The following is an 18,730-nucleotide window of genomic DNA, read 5'->3' on the forward strand; positions in this document are numbered from 1 at the left end:
CAGGAGGATGGGTACCATTTAAAAGTTGTCAATATAGTTCCATGAAGTCTTTTAGGCTGAAGGCCCAGGCAGAGGCAGAGAGGTGTGCAGACCATGCAGGGCATAAGATGCCACTTGGCTGACAGTGACTGGGCACCTAAGTATACGGCACACTGTGATATGCTCTACGTGTTTGGTCTCACTTTAGGTTGGCAATACTATGACTCTCTTTTGGTAGATAAAAAAATGAGACCCGGAAAGATTAAATAACTTATCTAAAGTCACACAGTAAGTGGCAAAATTATGACATCAACCCAGGTGGTTATAAATCCAGGGTCTGAACTCTTAACCACTATACTATAATGTGTATCCCCAGTGATAATTACTTTTATAAGCATTTATTGAGCAACTGCTATGGGTCACATGCGATTCGCAGTTCTTTGGGTGTATTATCTCACTTGATATTCACAAAATCTTAAGACACAGGCACTATTCCTGTTTCTACTGTGCACGCATGCTAAGTCCCTTCAGTCGTGTCTGACCCTTTACGACCCCATGGACTGTAGCCCACCAGGCTCCTCTGTCCATGGAGAGTCTCCAGGCAAGAATACTGGAGTGGGTTGCCATTCCCTTCTCCAGGGGATCTTCCAGACTCTGGGATCAAACTCACATCTTTTAACATCTTCTGCATTGGCAGGCAGGCTCTTTACCCACTGAGCCACCTGGTAAGTCCACATGATGAAATTGAGGTTGAAAGAAGTTAAAGAATTTAACTAAAGCTAATGTCATGTAGCTCGTGAGTGGTAGAGCTGAAATTTGAACCCAGGTGGATTTCATTCCCTCACTATTAATCATTACAGAAAAATGTATGCTCGGAAGGGTAGGCTGCGGCAGGTCATGAAAAGTTAACAGTCTGGTTAATAAGTTCTAGGGATGTGATGTACAACATGATAAATATAATAACACTGTGGTATGTTATATATAAAGCTGTGAAGGGAGTAAATCCTGAAAGTTCTCATCACAAGAAAAAAACTTTTATTTCTTTAATTTTGTATTTATTTGAGATGATAGATGTTCACTAACCTTAGTGAGATCATCATTTCATGATGTATGTAAATCAAATCATTATGCTGTGTGATTAAACTTACACAGTGCTGTACATCAGTCATATCTCAATAAAACTATAAGGAAAAAAAGTTAACAATCTAAGATTGTATTTTATTCCCGGTGAGGAGCAGTGGATTCTGAGCTGAGTGCAGAGTGAGGAGAGGGAGAAGGCCGAGCATGACTGGAGCCTGGTCCCTTTTTTAAAAAATTTATTTTTAATCGGAGGACAATTGCTTTACAATGTTGTGTTGATTTCTGCCATACGTCAGCGTGAGTCAGCCACAGGTACACATATGTCCCCTCCTTCTTGAACTTTCCTGCCACCTCCCACCCCATCCCACCCTTGGTGGTCGCTTTAAGACAAGTGGACCCAAGGAGCAAGGGAGCGGGTGGGGAGAGAGGTAAGGATGTCAGTGTTAGCCATGCAGAATTTGAGGTGAAGGGGACAGTCAGGCAGAGGTGTCCACGAAGTGTCAGGAGAAAGAGGATTGTCCCTGGAGGGAAGATCTGGGGAGCCATCCGTGGTGACCGAACTGGTGAAATTGAAATTGGAGGGAGGCAGGCTGGGGGTGGGACAGGAGGTAGCCGGCTCAGGAAGCCTCTGCAAGGAGGAGGAGGTAAACAGCGATTAGCAATGACTTAGGCTCTGCCGCTGCCACCGTGCTGCCTCTAGAGGGCTTCTGAAAATTCACGTCCTCCAGGTCCTTGTGTGCTCAGTCGCTTGAGTTGCGTCCAGCTCTTTGTGACCCTATGAACTATAGTCCACCAGACTCCTCTGACCATGGGATTCTCCAGGCAAGAATACTGGAGGGGGTTGCCATTTCCTCCTCCAAGGGATTTCCCCACCCAGGGATCGAACCCGTGTCTCCTGCATCTCCTTTATTGCGGGTCGATTCCACGTCCTTAGAGGCTGGGGAAAAGGCAGATGGGATTGAGGAACCTTTGCCTCCTCCTGCTTGACCAGAGTGGCAGCCTTTCCCTTCCTGCAGACTCCTTCTCCTTGCCCTCGGAATGCCGCGGCACGTGGCCCTGCTGTGTCTCGGGGGGCCGAGGGGCTGCTCTGAAAGGCAGCACGAACTTGCCTCTGGCTGCAGACAAGCCGCCTCTTCTTTGAAGGTCAGGGCTGCCAGCATCTTGCAGGCCACAAAGGAAGCAGTGCTTGTTAATGGGTCGGATTATTGGCAGAGAGGCTTAGGGCCGGACATCCTCCATCCTGGAACAGAGGAAGTCTCGGGGCAGCTCCGTTTCCCCCAGTTGCCTGGTTCCCAGGGATACGGGGGCTGGGAAGACAAGATCCCCCCGGAGACGGGGAGATTGGGATGCTTGGCAAGGAAGTGAGTGATCACCACCACCTCCCTGGACTGCGGAGCAGATGGGGGGTGTGGGGGCTGAGGGCGAGGAGGTTCTCATTGATGTGTTTTGCCAAGAACGCTTTGAGGTGGGAGAGGGGCTGACTTCACAGACTTTAAATGGATTAAAGGCGGTATTTCCTACATCCTGCTGGAGATAGATGGCTTCATTTCCTGTCTTGTAGCCGCTCAGTTGCTTTTGGATGACTTGCAGTGAGCCCTGGGTCTTTTCCTTCAGATGTGGTTGAAGTAATTGCCGCCAGTTTAATTAACCACTGAGTTTAACCTTAACTCACCCCTCCCTCCCTCTGGCGGGGAGAGACAACTTCTCTTTCCTGAGTCTTGTGGGCTGGGAAACATATTCTTAGATCCCTGTGTTTGTTGTGGTAAGAAGAGCTGGGGACCTTTGGAGTCACCGTTGAGTTTTTGAAGTTAACTTTGTAGACAGTTTTCTCCATCCCCATTGAAATAAACACTGGAAAGAGCAGTATTCCTCTTGCTAGTTAAGCGAGTAGAATAATACATTTTTTCAGTGACTGGGAAACCTTAACAAGGACAAAGGAAACATACATGTGGAGCACATAAAATTTTGCTAGAAGACACAGACGTAACATCCCAAAGTAGGAAGCGTTTCCTGGTTAGTTTATGGGCTGTCCAGCAGTTATGTTTCAGAGTTCTGGGTGAGTGGCCCGTGGCCTCGCAGGAACCCCTGAGCCTTGACCACTGTCTACCCCCCTGCCCAGAGCCTATACAGTTAGTCCACCGTACACACACCCTGAAATTTGCCTTAAGCCTGGTAAATGCTGCAGAGGCCCTGGGAGAAATAGAGTGAAACCTGAGTTGTCTGGGGTCTTTGCAGAGATTTTAGTCTGGGTATATCTGAGTCTTTGACGGGGTTCACTCTCAGATGTGTGTAGCTTGACTTCATCAGTGTCTCTCTGGTGACAGCACAGGACCATTCTTGGGAGCTCTATTGTTTAGACTGGGCTCCCCAGGTGGGGCTAATGGTAAAGAACATGCCTGCCGGTTCAGGAGACATAAGAGACATGGGTTCAATCCCTGGGTGGGAAAGATCCCCTAGAGGAGGGCACAGCAACCCACTCCAGTATTCTTACCTGGAGGATCCCATGGACAGAGGAGCCTAGCAGGCTACAGTCCATAGGGTCGCAGAGTCAGACAGGACTGGAGCGACTTAGCACGCACGTTGTTCAGACTGGGCTATAATACAGGGTTGCCTGTGGCTCCATTTAGAACTTCTTGGTCTCTTTTGAAACTATGTTAGGCTCTTCTGCTTTTGGAATTCCTAAGTGGCTTTTTATAGCTTTGGGGGCCCCTCCCCTGGTTGTCAGCTTTTACTTCTTGCTGGCGGCTTGTCTGCAGGTTGGCAGCAGCATCTTGTCTCCCTTCTGGTTTGCTGTGTCCTTGGGAACCGAAACACGAATCTTTTTGGAATTTACACAAACAGAGAATCAATAGACCTGGGGGAGGGGAGGGCTTGAGGGTCCTTCCTGAGGATGCTGCCAGCACTTGAAGGGCACTGACATCCTGAAGTATGTTTTGATGGTTCGGAGGCCTTTTTCTGGCTTGCTGCTGGGTTTAGGGAGTATTCTTCTAGCATCCTTTGCCTCTCTTTCTCTGCCCTGCCTTGGAGGTGAGACATAGTGTTTTACAAGGAGCCATTGATAAGGAGGAATCCCAGGTGTGCCTGTTGACCTGTATCTACCTGTGTTCTCTGAGCAAATGGGCTATAAAATTCTGAAGACAGGGATCTGTAGACCAGAGATAACTGTGGGGAAAGAGTGAAGGAAAGTGAGTGATCACTGAAACATTTCTGCCAAATTAGACTCTTTAAAACTTCTAGTAGACTCTTTAAAACATACTGAAAAAGAAAAGTTAAATGAACACCTGTATTTCCCACACCCTATTTTAAAAGTCATATTAACTATGTGTGCGTGATAGTCATTCAGTCGTGTCTGACTCTTTGTGACCCTGTGGACTGTAGCCCGCTAGGCTCCTCTGTCCGTGAGATTCTCCAGGCAAGAATACTGGAGTGGGTTGCCATTCCCTTCTCCAGGAGATCTTCCTGACCCAGGGATTGAACCCAGATCTCCTGCATTGCAGGCAGAATTTTAACCATCTGAGCCACCAGGGGAGTCCCACATATTACCTATAGTTATGGCTATGGCTATGGTATGACCTAAATCAAATCCCTTATGATTATACAGTGGAAGTGAGAAATAGATTTAAGGGCCTAGATCTGATAGATAGAGTGCCTGATGAACTATGGAATGAGATTCATGACATTGTACAGGAGACAGGGATCAAGACCATCCCCATGGAAAAGAAATGCAAAAAAGCAAAATGGCTGTCTGGGGAGGCCTTACAAATAGCTGTGAAAAGAAGAGAAGCGAAAAGCAAAGGAGAAAAGGAAAGATATAAACATCGGAATGCAGAGTTCCAAAGAATAGCAAGAAGAGATAAGAAAGCCTTCTTCAGCAATCAATGCAAAGAAATAGAGGAAAACAACAGAGTGGGAAAGACTAGAGATCTATTCAAGAAAATCAGAGATACCAAAGGAACATTTCATGCAAAGATGGGCTCGATAAAGGACAGAAATGGTATGGACCTAACAGAAGCAGAAGATATTAAGAAGAGATGGCAAGAATACACAGAAGAACTGTACAAAAAAGATCTTCACGACCCAGATAATCACGATGGTGTGATCACTGACCTAGAGCCAGACATCCTGGAATGTGAAGTCAAGTGGGCCTTAGAAAGCATCACTACGAACAAAGCTAGTGGAGGTGATAGAATTCCAGTTGAGCTATTCCAAATCCTGAAAGATGATGCTGTGAAAGAGCTGCACTCAATATGCCAGCAAATTTGGAAAACTCAGCAGTGGCCACAGGACTGGAAAAGGTCAGTTTTCATTCCAATCCCAAAGAAAGGCAATGCCAAAGAATGCTCAAACTACCGCACAATTGCACTCATCTCACATGCTAGTCAAGTAATGCTCAAAATTCTCCAAGCCAGGCTTCAGCAATATGTGAACCGTGAACTTCCTGATGTTCAAGCTGGTTTTAGAAAAGGCAGAGGAACCAGAGATCAAATTGCCAACATCCGCTGGATCATGGAAAAAGCAAGAGAGTTCCAGAAAAACATCTATTTCTGCTTTATTGACTATACCAAAGCCTTTGACTGTGTGGATCACAATAAACTGTGGAAAATTCTTCAAGAGATGGGAATACCAGACCACCTGACCTGCCTCTTGAGAAATCCGTATGCAGGTCAGGAAGCAGGAGTTAGAACTGGACATGGAACAACAGACTGGTTCCAAATAGGAAAAGGAGTACGTCAAGGCTGTATATTGTCACCCTGTTTATTTAACTTATATGCAGAGTACATCATGAGAAATGCTGGAGTGGAAGAAACACAAGCTGGAATCAAGATTGCTGGGAGAAATATCAATAACCTCAGATATGCAGATGACACCACCCTTATGGCAGAAAGTGAAGAGGAACACAAAAGCCTCTTGATGAAAGTGAAAGTGGAGAGTGACAAAGTTGGCTTAAAGCTCAACATTCAGAAAACGAAGATCATAGCACCTGGTCCCATCACTTCATGGCAAATAGATGGGGAAACAGTGGAAACAGTGTCACACTTTATTTTTGGGGGCTCCAAAATCACTGCAGATGGTGACTGCAGCCATGAAATTAAAAGATGCTTACTCCTTGGAAGGAAAGTTATGACCAATCTAGATAGCATATTCAAAAGCAGAGACATTACTTTGCCAACAAAGGTTCGTCTAGTCAAGGCTATGGTTTTTCCAGTGGTCATGTATAGATGTGAGAGTTGGACTGTGAAGAAGGCTGAGTGCCGAAGAATTGATGCTTTTGAACTGTGGTGTTGGAGAAGACTCTTGAGAGTCCCTTGGACTGCAAGGAGATCCAACCAGTCCATTGTGAAGGAGATCAGCCCTGGGATTTCTTTGGAAGGAATGATGCTAAAGCTGAAACTCCAGTACTTTGGCCACCTCATGCGAAGAGTTGACTCGTTTGAAAAGACCCTGATGCTGGGAGGGATTGGGGGCAGGAGGAGAAGGGGACAACAGAGGATGAGATGGCTGGATGGCATCACTGACTCAATGGACTTGAGACTGAGTGAACTCCGGGAGTTGGTGATGGACAGGGAGGCCTGGCGTGCTGCGATTCATGGGGTCGCAAAGAGTCGGACACGACTGAGCGACTGATCTGATCTGATCTGATGGCTATATTTGGAGAAAAGCATGGCAACCCACTCCAGTATACTTTCCTCGAGAATTCCATGGACAGAGGAATGGTGGGCTGCAGTCCATGGGGTCGCAAAGAGTCAGACATGACTGAGTGACTAACACACGCATGGCTATATTATTAATAGTACTATATTATAATACATTCTAATGTAACTGTATTAACTATAGTTAATAGTACCACGTTATATATTTGAAAATTACCAAGAGAGTAGATCCTTGAAGTTCTCATCACAAAAATGATTTTGTAACAGTATGTGGTGACGGATGTTAACTAGACTTATTGCAATATATACCAATATCAAATCATTGCATTTTACACCCAAAACTAATATAATATTGTATGTCAGTTATTTCTCAATGGAAAAAAAAACCATATTGCTGTATTCCTTATTTGCTTCAGGTTTTTAAAATAATAAAATCTTAACAAATATCATTACCAGTCTTCAGTACAGCCTTCTCTGATCCTGTCCTCCCCTTCTCTCCAGAGGCGTCCACTGACCTTACAATGCAAGTATGCATTTTTATAACTTGAATAATAGATAGCATTCTTTTGCATAGGTAATTTCATCTGAGTGGTACAACCCTATGCATATTTTTATATAACTTGCCAGTATCTTTTATAACTTTTTCCCCATGATTATATTTGTGAGATTGATCCATCTTGATTCTGGTCCTTTCTTATTTTGTATTTTTTGCAATTGAAGTATAGTTAATTTACAATGTTGTGTTAATTTCTGCTATACAGCAAAGTGACTGTTCTACATATATATATATATATATTCTTTTAATCTTTTCTGTTATAGTTTATCCCAGGATATCGAATATAGTTCCCTGTGCTGTACAATAGGACCTTATTTATTGGTTCATTCATTTTTCACTGCTGTTCAGCAGGTGTTGGCCACAAATTGTCCTATGCCCTGTTTGAAAGTTACTTAACTTTAAATGTGTTTATTACCCATAAATCAAGTTTTATTGGAACACAGCCCTGATCTTCATTTATGAGTTTTCTATGGTCACTTTGTACCACCATGGCAAAATTGAGTAGTTAAGAAAGAGGCCAAGACCCAAAGGTTACTAAAAGCTAGAATGTTTACTGTCTGGTCCTGTACAGAAGAAGTTAGCCATCTCCTGCTGTAAAATTGTGTTATAACAATGTAGCGCATGGTGTTAATTCGCCTGTGGGTGAATATTTGGGTCATTGCTAATATTTTTATTTTACAAACAGTGTTTTGGTGAACATTTGTGTAGCTGGAAGTGAAATGACCGAGCCGTGGGGCGTATGCCCCTTGAGCATCACCTGGTATCACTCAATTGGTCTCCGAGGTGGATCTACAAATTTACACTCCCACGAGCAGTCTCTAAGACTTCCTCTCCCTCCCCAGCCACAACCTGGAATTTTAAGACCTGAAGTTTGGCAAGTCTGCTGCGGTTCAAGTGGTGCTTTCGTTTCTGGCTGCTGTCAACATTTTTTTCAAGTTGTTACTGAGCGTTTGCCATTGCTCTGATGGGAATTGCCCGGTCATGTCCTTTGCCCATTTTCCTATTGTTTGTCTTTTTTCTTTTGAATTGTGAGAGTTCTTTCTATATTCTGATTCTGGTTCTTTTGGTTATATGCATTGGAAACACATATATGTATTCATTCTATGCACCGAGACTGGTTTTTGGTCCCGGTGGATTCTTTATCAGTACAGCTGTGTGTTAAGGTATAGACAGTCTTCATTCATGTGGAGCTATGTGTGCTCTGGACAGGGCTTCCCAGGTGCTAGTGGGAAAGAACCCGCCTGCCAGTGCAGGAGATACAAGAGATATGGGTTCAGTCCCTGGGTTGGGAAGATCCCCTGGAGGAGGACATGGCAACCCACTCCAGTATTCTTGTCTGGAGAATCCCATGGACAGAGGAGCCTGGCAGGCTACAGTCCATAGGGTCGGACAGAGTCAGACACGACTGAAGCAACTTAGCACACATGCACATGATCTGGATATACTCATACTTACACATATGCACGCATATATGTGGTACGTGTGTATGCACATGCTCGCATATGACTTCTTTTCCTTGGAAAAGTTTATGAGGTTGGAAGGGTCTAAGGCTGAAGAAAGGTCAGTACACCAGCAATGTCTTCAATATTGGTTCAGCACAGCCCTCCTACTGGGGGTAGGGGGATTCAGGTAAGTTTGCAGCAGCCCCTTCTTGCAAGTCTTCCCATTCGAGGTGGGGTTTTCCACTTTTCCAAGGCTGCCCATTAGAGTGAGCTGATTGTTGTCGATGCTTTGGCTGCATGGACGTGACCCACAGGGTCCCAGGGAAGCCAGAGGCCACCATGGTGGGATGCTGAAGGGTTTGGAGGGCTGCCTTGGACAGAAACCAAATGTGACTTGTGGTTTTGGGTTTCCCCTTTCTGGTTTTGGCTGAAGTCAGACTTTGGTTTCAGCATGATCAAGTGGAACCATTCTCTGACCCACAGCGATTTAAGTAATTAAAACTTCCATTTCCAGGCCAGACTCCTATTGCTTGCCTTCACACTGGTCCCTCATCTTCAAAACTAAGAGTGCTGGCTTCCCCATCCCTCTGCTTCCTCTGACCTTTCAGATGAAACTTTCTGAGTTGACAAGTTAAAAAATAAAAAACTCCACAGCCCTTTGGGTCTGCAGGGCCCTGTGAAGTTTGCAGTCTGCAGCTGTGATTGCAGTGCCTCTTGACAATCGCTCTGTGAAGCAGATGGGAAAGATAAATGACAACTGCCATCTTGCCGGTGAGGACCACCCAGAGATGCTGGCGCTGACTTGTTCCTAAGCCCCTAACCGTCTTCAGTGCTGGGTCTGTCATCCTGCCGTGGTACCGTGTGTAATGCAGGTGCTGGCTCAATTCATAACCCAAGGTCCCAGGAGGGCCCGTCTGCATCATCACCAGTGTCGCTGCTTCGGGAAGGGCCACGGTCTGGAGGACCGAGGCAGACATAACTTGGGGAGCACGTCCAACATTTCCTGCGCCCCTGTGTGTCAGACTCTGCACTGCACATTTTCTCACGTGTCATCTCCTTTGAGCTGTAAGTAGCAGGGCCAGATTCATGGACCTGTGACCAGCACAGGATTCGTGCTTAGCTCCGAAGCGTGCCAGACTTGCTTTTATGCCCAGCACTTATCTTTTTGAATTTTTAAATAATTTTTGAAAAATGACCTCACATTGTCAGTTCGCAGTGGGCCCTCAAATTATGGAGCCTGTACTGTGCACGGAAAAAGGAGCTGAGGCTCAGAGAAGTGAAATAAGTTACCTTAGATCACACAGCTAATAAATGGCAGAGTTGGGGCTGGAGTAATTTCTCCTTTTGCTGCTTCATTTATCGAAAATAGAGCCCTGGAAAGAGCCTTGCTTGAATTGTGCTGCAGGGAGTGGCGAAGCAAGATAAATTGTGCAGTAGAAACAGTGATTTTCCATGGAGATTTGCTTCGTTAAGGGGTTTTGTGTTGACTCCACACTGGCTGGTTGCCACCTTCTTCCTTGAGGAGAAAGGCTGTTTCTATCATTTTTCTTTTTAAGGTTTCTGAAAGTGCTTGTATCTGGGGGCCATTCAGGCTGACCAAGTGGGTTAATGGTTTTTTTTTTTTTTTTTAATTGCAAAGTAGACCACTGCGCTCACCTGGGTGAGCTGGAGAAACACGAGGACTTACCGGGAAGGTCCATAGTTAGGTAACCAGTAGGATCCAACATAGCCCCTGGATTACGTGTGCCATTGCTCCGTCAGCGGCAGAGGTTCATGGATCCCCAACCCAGCTTCTCCTTCCATCTTTGCTCTTCTCTGTGTGTCCTTATGTTACTGACCGTTCCATTCCTGACTCTCCTGGGAGATTCCGGTTTTGCTCTAGACCCCTCAGAGGCTGCTGACCCACCTCGAGGTGGGCCAGTTGGGGCTGGGCATTGCCCTCTGGCCATGTTGGTATGCTTATAGGGCACCAGCATTATGCTTTGGAAGAAGCTTCTATTTTTCTTTTCAAATAATTTATTTTTTAATGTAAGTTTTATTTTTAACACCAAAAACATTTTGTACTGGTGAATAGCCAATTAGCAATGTTGTGATAGTCTCAGGTGAACAGTGAAGGGATTCAGCCATATATATGCAGGTATCCATTCTCCTCCAAGTCCCCCCTCCCATCCAGGCTGGCACATAACGTTGGTCATGTACACACTGCTGTATTTAAAATGGATAACCAACCAAAACCTGTGGTATAGCAGAAAAAGGAGCTTTTAGAATGGGACAGAGTCAGTCTTGCCCTATCCAAGTCATTGCTTGACCAGTCTCCCAGGACAGGCTTTGAGACAGCCATCCGAGCTGAGTTCACTGCTTCCAGAGCAGGACATACCCCTAGATGGAGAAGGTTCTGGGCATCCCAAGGGGACTGGCTAACCTCCCTGGTAACCTGCTCTGTTCTCCCTTCACAGCAGCAAACCCTCTGCTCTGCTCCACTGCCCGCTACCACTGCAAGAATGGCCTCTGCATTGACAAGAGCTTCATTTGTGACGGGCAGAATAACTGTCAAGACAACAGTGACGAGGAAAGCTGTGAGAGTTCTCAAGGTAGGAGCCTCCCAGGTTCATAAAAAAACAAATAAATTACGACACCGCACCACAGTAACACGGAAGAAAGCAACTCCCATCCCACCTCCAAGTACAACAGCTGTGTTCATTTCTGCTCTTAGCACGCAGCTCTCGTACACATGGTTTTAACCATAGCCCACCTACCATTTTGTACTTCATATTTCTCATGCATTAAATAGCAAATACACATTTTTCTCTTCAAAATTGTAATTTGCCCAGTCGCACTGCATATCGTGACAGTGGTCTCTACTATGGTTTTCTAAGTAGTTGCATTGTTGGGAGGAACTGAGGTGTTTCCATTGAGTTACTTCTTCAGGATAAATTCGGCAGAGTAAGACATCTGCGCAGTTCATGACTACATCTCATCATATAGCTGTTGGGAAATTTAAAAAATTTTTCCGCTGCTGCTAGTATTATCTGTGTGTATCAGGTTTACAGTAATATCCCAAGAGTTCACTCTGGTCCTCTTTTCCCTATTTTGGCTGATGTAGTAGTCATAGAATGATAGTTCCCCAAATGCTTTAGTTTGCATTTCTCTGATGATGAGCTAAGGTAACATTTTCTCCTGGGTGTTTGTTACTACTTCATTTCCTCTTGTGTGAATTGCCTATTCCTCTCAGAGCTGTTGAATGGAAACCAAAGGATGCATTTGGGGATGGAAAGATGAGCTTTTTAGGGAACCCAGAAGGACACTCAGGGGCCATAGCCTCCCCTGTTAAAACTGACCAGATACCTTTTCTTATTCATTGACTCTTTTCCAGTTAACACATATTTATTTCTTCAGTGATTAGAAAAAAATACAACGATTTTAAAAATGCATGTCAATGTTAAGGCATCCTAAAAAGTATATATTTCTAATGTTATAAGCTGGTATCATCCAAATGCAATCATTACTTTTCTCACTTAGTATTAAGTTGTTGTGATCCACCCGTATTATTTTGCTGGTAGAGATAATTTGTTTTGACCGTTATTCAGTACGCCACTCTATGATTGTATCACTGATTACAGATTTAATAATGCTGCAAAAAAGAAAAACAAGATAAGGATGGATAACTGGTTAACTCATATGTTGGGAGGTAGGGTGGTTGGGAGGTAGGATGAAGTTAGATGGAGGTTCTTTTCAAGGTCCTGGCTTTAATTTTAGTAGGTATTTATTACATTGTTAAGAATGAATGAATGAACAGATGGGCCATGCATAGAGCCCTGGTGAGAGTGGGCCACACATTAAGGCTTATGATCAATCCATTCCATATGCCTGAGGTCCTTAGACGAGAAAAGACAAAATCTGTATCTACTTGGACGTTGCCAAAATTTGTACAGAGAGCAGCTCTGGGAGGTGGGTCTTGGGCAGAGTTAGCCTCTGATTGTCCTGGCCTAGAAAAATCCCCTCCTTGTGTCCTCTCCTCACAAGTGGCTCTCAAAGTTTAGCTATCAGACCAGCAGGATCAGCATCACTTGGGAACTCTTTACAGCAAAGTTCAGGCTGTACCCAGACCCATCGAACGGACCCTAGGGGTGAGTCCAGCAACAGTCTGTGTTTTAATAGGCCCTCCAGATAAATTGAATTCATGTGAAAATCTGTGAACCACTATAACCCATTAGTGATATGAATGTCCCTGTGCTCTGGGTGTAATTCTAGTATTGAAGGGTATGCTTTTCTCTGTCAGGCAGCTTCTAAATGTAAACTGACTGCTAATTTTGCTGCTGAAAGGAACACCAGTGTGCCCATGCGGGGGGAATACCTGACCCATCTGGGGCTTTTAAATGTCTTCCTGAAGAATTTCAGAGGCATCTTGAGTAGACACTATATTGTGTAGGATTTGACCTATTGTCATCTTAATAATAGCTAACGTTTATCGATCCCTGCCCTGTACCAGCTACTGTGCTGGGCACCTTCTGTACATGAACTCCTTTAGTCAAAATATTAATACATCCCAGCTGCTTCTGCTGGGCTTCCAGCCCTCAGAAATTACATCATTGCTTCCAGTTGATGTGGGAAAATAAAATGATATTTTATGATGCTTATTTTGATGGAATGGAGAAAACTGACCTCAAGACAGGAAATAGGGTGCTTGACATACTTTTCCTCTAATTTGATGAGGGTATGAAAAGGTCGTGTCTCCACTGAGAGCCTCCAGCTTTGTGTGCGCCTCTCCTCTCTTCTTCCTCTCGTCCCCGTCTACTTCCTTTCCTTACATGTGGCCTTGCAAAGCAACAAACCCTGCCAGGACTCGGAGGCGGGAATGGGACCATGAAAGTGCAGTCATTACTGTACCTCTCAATTCCAGATGGGATGTATTGGAGACCAAACACTATGGTGGAATCGAATTTTAGTTGGGGCTTCACTGATTGGAAGTGTAAACCATTACAAGGTAATTCCACGAGCAGTGGCTTTGGAGCAGTCTTTGGAAATGACTTTCTGTTGCTTAGGAACCTTCCCTGAGAGGGTGCATCTGAGGGTCAGCAGGTGCTGCTCTGCACAAATTGGCTGTGGCCAGCACCTAGGTGGTCTTAAACACGCTGGATTCAGTCCTGGTTGAACCGATAGATTCTTGCCAACTTTGGATGCATGACTGACGATGGCAGGCCACCCTCAGCGGTACCCAGCCCCTAGGGTTGATGTCTTGGTATAATCCCATCCCTTTGCATGTGATCTGGACCTTGTGACTTGCTTTTTTTCCCAATTGTGGCAAATTACACATAACAGGGTCTTTCCAGGTGGTCCATTGGCCAGAGAATCCGCCTGCAGTGCAGGAGATGAGAGTTCGTTCCCTGGGTTGGGAAGATCCCCTAGAGGAAGGCATGGCAACCCACTCCAGTATTCTTGCCTGGAGAATCCCATGGACAGAGGAGCCTGCTGGAGCTACGGTCCGTGGGGTCACAAAGAGTGGGACGTGACTGAAGTGACTTAGCATGCACACACCCACACATGACACAAAATTTACCGTATTAACCATTTTTAAATAAATGGTTCAACAGTTTACCTTGTTGTGCAGCTAAATCTCCAGAACTTTTCCATCTTGCCAAACTAAAACTCTATGCCCATTAAACAACAGCTCCCCATGCCTCCTCCTCCAGCCCCTGGCAATTCCACTTTGTTTTCATGAATTTGACTATTCTAGATACCTCCTATAAATGGAATCGTACAGCATATTTATCTTTTGGTGACTGGCTTGCTTCACTCACATAACGTCTTCAAGGTTCATCCATGCATGTGTCAGAATTGTCTGCCTTTTTACTTGAGGCTGTATCATACTCCATTGTACACCAGTACCACATTTTGTGTATCCATTCATCTGTTGATGGACACGTGAGTTGCTCCCACCTTTTGGCTATTGTGAGTCATGCTGCTGCGAACACAGGTGTATAAATTGTGATTCACTTTTACAAAGAAAATAGCAGCAGAAGCGATGGGATGTCAGTTCCAGTGTAAGATTACAAAAGACCCCATGTCTGTTTTTCTTACCGTCTCCCTCACTCTAATGCGGCAGCTGCCATGATGTGAGCTGTGCCACAGATAGGCCTGCATGGCAGGGAACTCCAACCAAATGCCGTGAGGAACCAAGGCCTCCAGTAACCACAAGCGTGAGCCCAAAATTGGCCTCTCCCTCGGTCCAACCTTGAACTCTCTGCGGCCCAGGAGATAACCGCAATGGTAGCCTTCTCTAACTGTAGTAAGCAGAGCTCAGCTACTCCTGGATTTCTGAGCCACAGAAACTGTGAGATAATGAACATTTGTTTTTTTTAAGCCTGTAGGTTTCAGAGTAATTTGCTACGCCATACTAGAAAACGGACACCATGAATACCTCTTATGTGGGCCCCACTTCTGATCATTCCAGTCACAGAGAGCTTATGAAGACTCGGGTGATGGTGAGAGAGGGTCAGTCCTTTGGATGGAGATCAAACAGGATGTTTACAAGACTAGCCATCACATTAAGCGCTAAGTGGCAGGCCCCGTTCCAAGCATTTGACTTACATTTTCTTACTCAGTCCTCACCAAATCCCTGTGACAGGAGGATCCAGGAAGAGAAAATGACCCTCATTTTTCTAGAGGAAGAACCCGAGGAACAGAGAGGTCCCATAGCTGTGGCATGACCACACAGCGAGTGGGCAATGAAGCCGGGAACTTAGGTCCTCCGAGGTACGAGTTAGCGTTCTCCATCACCCTGTGCTGTGGTTGTCTGGGTACCACTGTGCTGGGACCAGGAACAGCAGACCTTGTCCTGCCTTGGTCCCTTGAGCTCGGCGGGGAGGTTGTGTATGAGGCTGGCATATTTTCCTCTCTTTGTATTCAAGTTCCCCTCTCAGTCAGAAAGACTAATGAGGCCTGCCCACCTTCTCCCGGGTGAGGAGTGCTAGGGAGTTAAGCTCTTTTGAAGAAGCCACCAGTGCCAGGGTAGTTAATTGAGTGTATTGGCACTCGGGTTGCAGTTTCTTTATCTCGCTTGCTGTATCCTGGTGATAATGCTTAGAGAAGAATTTGGAAAGCTGGCCGTGAGGTTGGGCACCTCACCAGAAGCTAACAGTGACGGCTTTGTCCTGTTCTTCTGTAGGATTGGGCGTGTGTGTGTACGTGTGTGAGAGACAGAGAGAGAGCACGTGAGCTGTCCTTTTTGGCACTTTGGTCAGGAGGCAGGTGATGCTGTGCCCCCTGGTGCCAGGCCCTGAACTTATGCAGGGGATACGGAAGTGGTCTTGGAGTCTCTTGAATTATGTTCTTTCCTATAGCTCATATGTTGAAGTCCTAAACCCCAGGATGTGACCTTACTTGGAAATCGAGTCCTTGCATTGAAATTAGTTACAGTGAGGTCACACTGCAGGGGGATGTGCCCCTAGTCCCATGTGACTGATGTCCTTATCAAAAGGGCGTGTTGCGACACAGACAACAGAGGGACATGAAGATGGAACTTGGGTGATATAGCTACACGCCAGGGGACACCAGAGATTGCCAGCAAACCTCCAGAAGCCAACAGAGAGACACGGATTTTTCTTGACAGCCCCTAGCAGGAGCCAGCGTGCCAGAACCACAAGACTGAAAATGTCTTGTTGAAGCCATCTAGTTGGTGGCACTTGTTACTGCAGCCCTAGCAAGGGCATACGGTTCTCAGGAAGTCACACTGAGGCACAGCACAGCCCTGTGCCAAGTGCCACGGCAGAAAGATAGACAGAGGCATGCGGAGCTGCTAAGAAGTGAGCAGAGTGCAAAATCAAAGGGAGGTGAGGACGTAAGGGAGTTGTGAAAGTGCTCGGGGCCTTCTTGGAATCAGGACAGTCGAGCGGGCCTCCTCCTGGTGGGGAGAGCGCTGGGCCGAGCCGTGCGTGGTTAATGGGCCGTCTCCCAGCGTGCATTTTGAGATGTTCATTTTCTGTACTCGGTGTGCAGGCCTCATTAACTCTGTCTCCACAGCAGCTCTGAGACCGAAATCAGGGTGCCAGAATGCCTCCGGCTTTCCAGCAAGTCCTGACCAAGACCGTCAACACTTCTGCTGTCCGGGCACCTTAGGACGGTGGCACTCGGGTCTTCTACCGTCTGGTCCTAAGCCCTAGCTGACCTAAATTAGCCAGCCACCCTGAGGATTGCCTACGGCGAGGGGTTGAGGGAGGGATGGAGTTGGGGGCTGGGGAGAGTAGATATAAGCTTTTATATAGAGAATGAACAAACAACAAGGTCCTACTGTAGAACACAGAGAACTGTATTCAGTATCCTATGATAAAGCATCACGGAAGAGAATATTTCAACAAAGAATATACATGTGTAACTGAGTCACTTTGCTGTATATCAGTAATTAACACGTTATTGTAAATCAACTATATTTCAATTAAAAAAAAATTTTAGTAAATAAATTAGCCAGTCACCCACTCAGATTGGGAGCTGGAGCCTAGCCTTACAATGGATAATTAGCTGCAGAAAGAAAGATTTCAGGGTAGTGATTGCTTCTTAGTCATGCTCTTAAATAAATACCTCAAATAAAGCCTGGCAGCAAAGGGAATCAAGGAGGATTCCTTGCGGCCGCTGGGCAGAGGGATGAGCCGTTTGGACCGCCACTGGTAATGCAGGGGCCTTCACTCATGGTGAGCAGGGCCGTGTTCTGTCTTGTCCAGTGTGTGAGCTGGCCCTCGGTGCTGCGGAAATGTGCGGTGTGGTGTCCCTTCCCAGATCTCTCCTCCATGCGGGGCCTACGGTGGGTGGATTCTTCTCTGCAGGTCTTCGGTCCCTCCCTCTGCCCTGTGACCTGGCACAGTGGCCAGAGGCGGTTCCCTACCTGCAGATGCCAGGCTTGCTCTGACTGTGGGATGTTGGCGGACAGACGATAAAGGAGCCTGGCATGTGCCGGGCTCTCGTGCTTGCTCTCTTTCATTCTAATGTCTGCCATGAGATGACCAGACTACTGGTCCAAGGAAAAGTGACACATGGGTCAGAACTGAACCCAAGTCACAGCCTGGGGTCAGTCCCAGCAGAAGCCACAAAGATGCAGCCCACCTGCAGACCACTGCGTGAGACACTAAATCTCTGCTGTGGCCAGAGATTTTAAAGTGTGTTTGTTATATAGCAAAACCTGGCTAATTTCAGGTCCTCGGGAAATGTGTGTGTGTCTGTGTGTATTTATCACGTAAAATTTATTGACGGCTGCTATGTGCTGGGCACTGGGCCCATTAGACACAGGGACATACCTTATTTTGACAAATACCAAGATGCCATCAAGTGTAAGGCCCACTATTGTTTTATGTTTTGCTGAGAAAGAGGAAATGCTGACAATTCAGTTATGATGGACTATTGATTTTAAGATGCGTCCCAGTTTTAGAATGTTAAAATGGGAGAGGGGGGATGTGGATCTTAGAATGGAAGATGGCAATAGGAAGCAAGACAAGTGTGGTCTCTGCTCTGTTGACACCTACATCCCCGTAGGAAAAATAGGCATTGAGTTGGTTACTGGTGTGAGGAGTGTGTGGGAAGGGCAGAGGCAGGATGCTGTGGAAGTGAAGGAATTGGAGACCTTCTTGAGAAAGTGATGCTGAAGATGAAACAGGGAAGATAAGGGGAATTAACTGGACAAGAGGAGGGGAGGGTGTGGGGGAAGGAACCTTCTGGGGAGAAGGAAGGATTCCTCTCTGGTTGCGACGTGGACCTCATGGTCCCGCTCCTATTGCCTCAGGAAAGTCAGGTCTCATTTCACGTTGTGTCGGGCACTTCTGGATTCCTCGCAATTCACTGTATGGTAAGTAGGCCTCAGATAGGCTGTAAGATCCAGGACTGAGCATGGTGACAGCACGGTGCATTTGAGGGCTTCCCAGATGGCTCAGACGGTAAAGAGTCGGCCATTTGGTGCATTTGAAAGACTGGGGAAAACAAACCAACCAACCACGTGGCGCCCTCTGGTGGACAGGAGAGGAATAACTTGGAAGTAAGTT

The 18,730-nt window shown here is 46.0% G+C and overlaps 1 protein-coding gene across 4 annotated transcripts in view; it reads left to right on the top strand.

Moving 5' to 3' along the window:
- LDLRAD3 (low density lipoprotein receptor class A domain containing 3) overlaps window positions 1-18,730 on the top strand; it is a 271,800-nt gene that overhangs the window by 138,194 nt on the left and 114,876 nt on the right. For 3 of the 4 annotated variants that reach the window (NM_001192619.1, XM_005216383.5, XM_005216382.5), the window contains exon 4: window positions 11,165-11,299. In NM_001192619.1, the coding sequence (NP_001179548.1) occupies window positions 11,165-11,299 (135 nt within the window). The remainder of the gene's footprint in view (window positions 1-11,164; window positions 11,300-18,730) is intronic. The other variant, XM_010812783.4, reaches the window with a different exon arrangement.

Source organism: Bos taurus, chromosome 15, assembly GCF_002263795.3.
Source record: "Bos taurus isolate L1 Dominette 01449 registration number 42190680 breed Hereford chromosome 15, ARS-UCD2.0, whole genome shotgun sequence".
NCBI classification, from domain to species: domain Eukaryota; kingdom Metazoa; phylum Chordata; class Mammalia; order Artiodactyla; family Bovidae; genus Bos; species Bos taurus.